This window comes from Aptenodytes patagonicus, chromosome 5 (genome assembly GCF_965638725.1).
Source record: "Aptenodytes patagonicus chromosome 5, bAptPat1.pri.cur, whole genome shotgun sequence".
Lineage (NCBI taxonomy): Eukaryota > Metazoa > Chordata > Aves > Sphenisciformes > Spheniscidae > Aptenodytes > Aptenodytes patagonicus.
This window is the reverse complement of record NC_134953.1, coordinates 18096895-18103672: the sequence shown is the minus strand read 5'-3', so window position 1 is coordinate 18103672 and position 6778 is coordinate 18096895. Positions and strand designations below refer to the sequence as shown.

The 6778-nt window shown below is 47.0% G+C and overlaps 1 protein-coding gene across 3 annotated transcripts in view; it reads left to right on the top strand.

Moving 5' to 3' along the window:
* Window positions 1-295: 295 nt before the first annotated feature.
* The window catches only part of SLF2 (SMC5/6 complex localization factor 2), a 33439-nt gene continuing 26956 nt past the window's right edge, over window positions 296-6778 (top strand). The window contains exon 1 of one of the 3 annotated variants that reach the window (XM_076338913.1): window positions 296-477. In XM_076338913.1, the coding sequence (XP_076195028.1) occupies window positions 473-477 (5 nt within the window). In that variant the 5' untranslated portion in view covers window positions 296-472. Of the gene's footprint in view, window positions 478-3786; window positions 3980-6778 lie in introns of those variants that run through there. The other 2 variants (XM_076338914.1, XM_076338915.1) reach the window with 2 other exon arrangements.

Below are 6778 nucleotides of genomic sequence, written 5' to 3'. Positions count from 1 at the left end.
TTTCAGATTCAGGGCTTTTAACTCTAGAACATTTACATTAAAATATTATAATAAAGCTCACATGGTTGTGACTGATACGTTTCAGATGTTAATGGGCCGTGGCCAAATCACAGTCCTTCATCATTATGTAGCTGCAGTGGTGGGCACCCCATTTCCCTGAGGATACTGCTTAAAACCTCCGCGCTCTGGGATACTTCCTGCTTTTGCTTGAAAATAAAAGCATGAGTCATTCTGGAAGGCAATTAAGGAAGAGATGAAATAAATAGCAAAGAATGACTTGCATAATACCCCCACTATAGTTCCAGATCTACTTGTAAAACCTTATCAAGTTTCCCAGATTTGTACTTTTCCAAAGTTTCTGGTTATTGGTGTGCGTTCAGACTGCATGATGGGAAGGACTAATAGAAACGAAAATCAATAGCATGGGATCGGGCAGGAGGCAAATGATTTTCCAACTTCTTTGAAGCAAGGCATGAGGTAAGCGTCTTCTAACTTTTGCGTAATTCGGAGGAAGGGAATTGTAAGCAGTGAAGTGCTCCCAAATTGTCAGGGAAAGTAAGATTCCCTCTTTCTTGGGAATAATTAGTATCTATAGCGATAAGTGTTATTCTAATTGAGGTAAGTTTAAAAAGTAGTTTGAGTATTATGATTACTTACTGATAGCTATACTTGTGTGCCTAATGAGTGTTGTTGCTATTTATTTGTTCGACATTAAGGCCTGCTGTAGGGCGTGCATTAGTTTAAACAGCACATGGGTACATACCACTCTCCTGTTTGGGGAAGAAAAGCAACAAACAAGCCAATACCATTACAGCTGTCGCACCTTTTTCTTACTTCCCCCACTGTCCTCAGTGCCACAATACCCTACCTTCTGCAGTGTCTGTATTTCAGACACTTGCCATAAGCAGGTTATTACAAGCCATGTTATTACTTAGGTAATTACTATTTTTTGTGTCCTTGCTGTCTCTTTCTTACGAGAAACATCTTTACCTTGCCATCACCAATGCTCGAATCAGACTTTCTGTAGAAGCTGCTTGGTGTCACCACGTTTCCTGCAAACTTACCAGTGCATTCCGTGTCTGACTCTTTTGTTGTGTTTTGTAACTGTTTACATCTCCAGGTCATGTAACTGTAAAAATGCCTCTAGGTCTGTTGCAATTTTGCAGGATTAAAGTATTAAACTGAAGGGTAAAGCAAATGTTTATATTACTTCAATTTCATCTGCGCCTTCAATGTGACATAAAAATATTTCTGGAATTCCTGGCTAACACCGGGCATGAAACCGTGCTTTAACACTTTATTAGACAGCAATTCAAATACACACTATCGTCTTTTCAAGCAAATCTGTATGACAGCAAGCCCGACTGTTCTTCATTTGTTGCTCAAGAAAGTTACACCAAGCATATACATGGATTGGTTGTACTGTTGTGTATGGTGGGTCTTGAGGCGTGTTGTCAAACAGTGGGATCCCCTCCTGGTAGGTTTCTTACAAATATAATAGTCGGAGATGGTCCCTGGGGCAGAGAGCTCGCAGCTGAAGACAATGTGTGTAGGATGGGTTAAAGCAAGAAAGGAGGAAGGTACGTGATGCGATGGCAGCCAGTGTTTTACTCTTTTGAGGCTGGGTTTAAGACATCATAAATGACACGGATGAAAGCATTTGAAAAACAGACTGAAGGATGGGGCAGGATGAAAGAGGGTGGGTTGGAGCCCATCGTACACGGCAGACTCGGGACACTTCAGATGCTCAAAAACCAGTTTCCTATTTTGACTTGTGCTTTCAGTTTTGCATTACTGTTACTTCTGCTTTGCAGACTTTCCCTAGGCCAGCCTACCTCGGGCAGGGTGCGGAAAGAGACATCAGATGGGTCACTCCTTTCCATTTGAGTCAGAGTTGTCTCCTGGTGTTTCTGGATCCAAGAAAAACATTAGGAAAAGAGTGGCCTTGGTCATCTCCACTCTTAGGCAAAGCGCTAAACAAAACCTCAAACAAAAACCCCACCAAAACCAACAAAACAGATTTCAGCATAAACCGTCCCAGATAACCTTCAGGGCGCTGTTGGGTTATCTCTTATTTCTGCAGACCAAGGGCAGGGATTAGCTTGTATCCGTGCAGTGCCTGCTTTCAACTGTTAGAGCTACTACTGTGGAGACATTTTGATACCGCTAATTTTTATAGAGACTAATTATGTAAATTTGCACAGAACACTACAGATAGCAGTACTGGGGTTCCCTAAGCTTGCAAATCTGGTTCTTCAGGTTGTCTAGTCCAGGTTTTTGACCCTGGGCCAAAGTGTTTGAAATGCGGTAGTGCAGCACACAGGGCAATCACACACAGGATGCACTTTAGGAGGGCCGTGTAAAGCAAGGTATAGAATGAAGCTCGCACAGCAGGCTGTGATTGGGAAGGCACAGGACTGCATGCTGTTTTGGTGGAGATGTGGGCGATTTCAGAAAAGTTACTCCCTTCCCAACTTTTTAGCCTCCCAACAGCTGCAACTGTGTCAAGCTATTACCGTAAGTCGGCAGATGAAAAACTCTCCAAGGCTCAATTTGGAGTTTTAGAAAGCAGGCATTCTTTACTGCGGCGCCAGGTGGAATTTCCACAAATCAAGCACACCCCATGCCGATTTCACCGTTACATTTATACACAAAAATTACAAGGTAGTACACTCCCGGTTACAGTGATTGGTTAGTGATTTGCATATAATTATAATATCTGCTGTGTCATTCTCCTCTGTTACTACGCTTGCACAAGGGAAGGGTCTTCACCTGGGCAAGGGTCATCTTGACCTGTGGGTGCGTTTTTTAGTATTATAATGAAGGCAGTTCACTTCAGGATACCTTAAAAGTAAGTTTTGTTGCCAAGTTGGCCAGCTATGTATCTACCTTGTCAGGTTGTCAAATAACTCATCCTATATACAATAGAACCTAGGTGCTCTGGTTATGGTCTAGAGAGTAAGGACTAAGGCTAACACGGTCCAGAGAATAGGGACTTCAAGCAACACAGCCTCGGATAACAAGTAGCACAGCAACCCATACATAACGCTAACATAGAGGCTAACTTCTTAAAATCAAGATGTTCTTATAGTTGCTTATTTCACAAACAAACACAAAATATAGAAAGATTCAGTACACTCCCAGTTACAATGATTGGTTAGTGATTAACCCTTCCCCTGCGCAAGCAAGCGGCTGTGGAGATGGACACACGGCCTCGGTTTCCTCACAGATGCAGCATAAGCCCCATGGCCTGCGGCTCACCGACTGTCCCCGCCCGCTTTCCTCACGGGACACTTCCGCTTGCAGAGGAATCGCCCTAAGCGTGCCCCGGCCCGAGGGCGCCCTCCCTGAGGGGAGACTGGCCGCCGCAGGCCCCCGGCAGGCAGGAGGATGGCGGCGGGCCGGTGCTGCGGGGCCGGGGCGGCCGAGAGGCGCCCTGAGGCGGGACGGAGCCGGGCGGCTCCTCGCGCTCGCGCCGGGGCTGGGGCCCGCCCGGCGCGCGCCAATCAGAAAGCGGGAATTGGAGCGGGTGAGCGCCACGGGACCAAGGCGCCAAACAGCCCTTCCTCCTTCGGCCGCGGAAGGAAGCTCCCACCTCCCGCGCTCTTCGCAGCCAATCACAACCACGCTCCGTCTACCCGTCCCGCCCCTAGCGGCAAAGAACCAACGGGAGGCGCCACTGCTTCAGCGGCTCAGCCAATCAGCGACCGAGCCTAAAAAAAAAAAAAAAAAAAAAAAACTCCCTCGCCTCCTGCCCGCGGCCCCCGGAGGCGACGGTCGATCGGGCCGGCGGCTTTTCCTATGGTGTCGGGAGCGGCCGGTCTCCCCGCTCCCCTCCGCCGCGCGGGGTCAGCCGGGCAACCCGCGCCATGACCCGGCCGCTCGGCGTGGGCGTGCCGTCGCCGGGCCCGTCCGTCACCAGGTCCCGACGCCATTTTACGCCGGCGGCCGCGGCCAGAGAGGCGGCCCGAGACCTCAGGTACCGGTGGGGAGCGGCTGAGGGGCGGACGGGGGCGTGGGAGGCGGCCGCCGCCAGTCACCCTGCCCGCCCAGCGGGGCGCCTCTCGGCTCCCGGCGTGCAGCGCGCTTCCGGCAGGGGGCGCCCCAGGCGGGCGGCTCCCGGCGTGCACCGCGCCGGGCCGGGCCCGGGCGGAGGGGATGGCGCCGTGGCCGGGGGCCGAGGCCGCGGCCGCTCCGCGGGTGGCCGGCGGCAGCGTGAGCCTCACGGTGCTGTTCCCAGCTCCAGCCTTTCAGTCCCGGCCAAGCTTGGCAGATGGGGGTGTGAGACCGTCCGGGAGCACGGCGGTGTGCCAGCCGCGAGGGGCGGCTGCCCTCCTCATCCGTACTCACACCACTGGGAGTTCCAGCCCTGATGCGCTGGCCCTTGTTTTCACGCGGCTCTGATAGTTTGTTGGCCAAGGTGAAAGGCCTCTGATAGCCAGGGAACCTGACAGCATACAAAGAAACTGAAGAAGATGTCTGGCCAAGTACTGACTGGCATCTTTAGTACATCATTCACGTTACATGAGTCCTCCCACGTGGACCCATATGTCCTCCCATCTCATGTCTCGGTGTTTGTTAGCAAGCCTACCTGCAGAGCTAGGTAGGCTTCAGCAGTTCGGCTCTAAATGGAGAACTTAAGTTGTCATTGATTCAGCTCGCAAGCCTGTTCCAGCTGTGAGCTGTACTGCTAATGGTGCCGGAGGACAAGGTCTCCAATGAAGGCAGTGGTGGTCAATGGCAGTTTTTAGACATGATGAACCTGTCTACCAACGAGAAATCCAAATTCTGCCAAAGACTTGATGAGGTTTTTAACTGCTGAGTTAAAATAAGTTTTGTTTCTCGCAGTATGAAGCAAGTCATAGTTTTCTTATGCCATTAGTGGCACCTTATTTTGTTCATTTCTGCTGATCCTCTTTTTTGATAGCCCTGACATTTGGAGGAAAGGGAGAAGGTACAAGTTCAGTTCTTTTGTGTTGCTTCTTGCCCAAGAAAGTGAAACTACTCTATGTTTTGGTTTTGCTGTGGTCGTCTAAAGGGCTATTTTGAGGTTTTATGTGTGACTTTCTTTTCTGTTTGGTTTTTTTTGGTTGCTGTTGTTATTTCTACAGTGCTTTTCAAGATGCTCCATTTTGTCAAAGATGTATTTACATTTTATAGTCCATTCCTATGTTGTGTGGCTTTGCTTTCTCCGAGCTATTGCTAGTGTTTCCAGCACTATGGAAAGTGCTGGATTTTTAAAAACACAGTTTTTATCCAATCAGAGATAACCACTGATATGGCTGTAAACGCTAGTTACTTTTAAAGAATACTCAGGGGTTTGTCTTTTTAAACAAGCGAAAGAATTTCCTCCCTCCCTCTTTCATGCAGGTTGTGCCCTTAATTTTGAAAGACCTGAAAGGTCTGTTAGGTGCATCTCCTGGCTGTATAGCTTTTTTTTTGTTAAGTGAGATCATGTATTTATGGGTTTTGCCTTTTCTTATCTGGGTTCTTTAGTGGTCTCCCTGGTGTCTCAGTTAAGATGAGATTTCACAAAAAATGGTGGAATAATTCTTAGTGGGGATAAATATGTCTTGCTGAATTTATATATTTTGCTGAAAAGCGTTAACCAGAGCTATGTAGTTGTTGACAAAGATACATTAAACAGCTGCGACTTTCATGTTAGGTAAAAAAGACTGAAAACCAGTAATTTTTGTTGCTTCATCAGTTCTTCATTCTTTTAGAGCTGATTATTTGACTTCTTATTAAAACAATAGTGGAAATCATCCTGTGAATAGTTTGTGAACAGTTATGGTCCTGTTCACAAAGAAAATCACATGTTCTTTTTGTACTTTCATATATATGAAAAGCAGGTTGAAAAGCCCAGTACTTTCTTGGGTTCCTCCTTGTACTATATCACATGCTTTCTTTTTTTTCACCCTTGGTTTCGTTTGAAGTTTCTAATACACTTCCTTGTCTGAGATACAGTACAGCACTTGAGAAATTATTATTCTGTTTTAGTTGGACAGTTCCTATCCCTTGTTCTTCGAAAAAGCAGTAGAATGCAAAGTAGAAAATGTCAGTGGGTAAGCACTTTAAAACAAATAGTCTAAGACAAATCACTCTCCATTCAAGTTAAACTTTTATCTCAGGGAGGGGGAAAAAAAAAAAAAGGCCTTTTTTCTTAGCGGCAGTGCCTCCATTCTCTCAGTTATGTCATACAAGGCTTTGTATAATTATGGAACAAACATGAATTTTGTTACAAAGCTCTTGCATTTAGAATAAAAGACAGCAAAAAAGATACAACAATGGGATAGTGGATGTGGGAGGGAGATAAGCGGTCATTCGAAATCAGTGGCTCTGGAAAGAAGGAAGAAGATAGCAGAAGGCTTTGGTTTTGGTTTGTCTTCAAGATTCAAGCGCGGAGAGGAATCTGAGAGGTAACTGAAGATGACATTTGGATTGTCAGCAGTGGTTGGTATTGTAAATGGGGCTTTAACCTGGAAGGAAGAAGTACCGTTAGGAAAATAAAGGGTTTTGGAAAGATAACGCAGTGCAGGAAGCTGTGGGCATGGGATGGTTTTGCAGCTGCGAGAGCAGTCACAAGCAAGCATTGGGAGTGGCCTGAGGAATGCAAGGCAGAGAGCGCCTTGCTGTGAGAGGGTGAAGTCAGGGTGTCAGACTGGGAGGTGGTCTAGGGCAGAAAGAGGAATCAGTCAGCAACAGCAATAGCAGCGAATAAACATGCAATTTAGCCTTTTGATTCTTACGTTGAACTGAAATTTGGGGACCCTGTTGC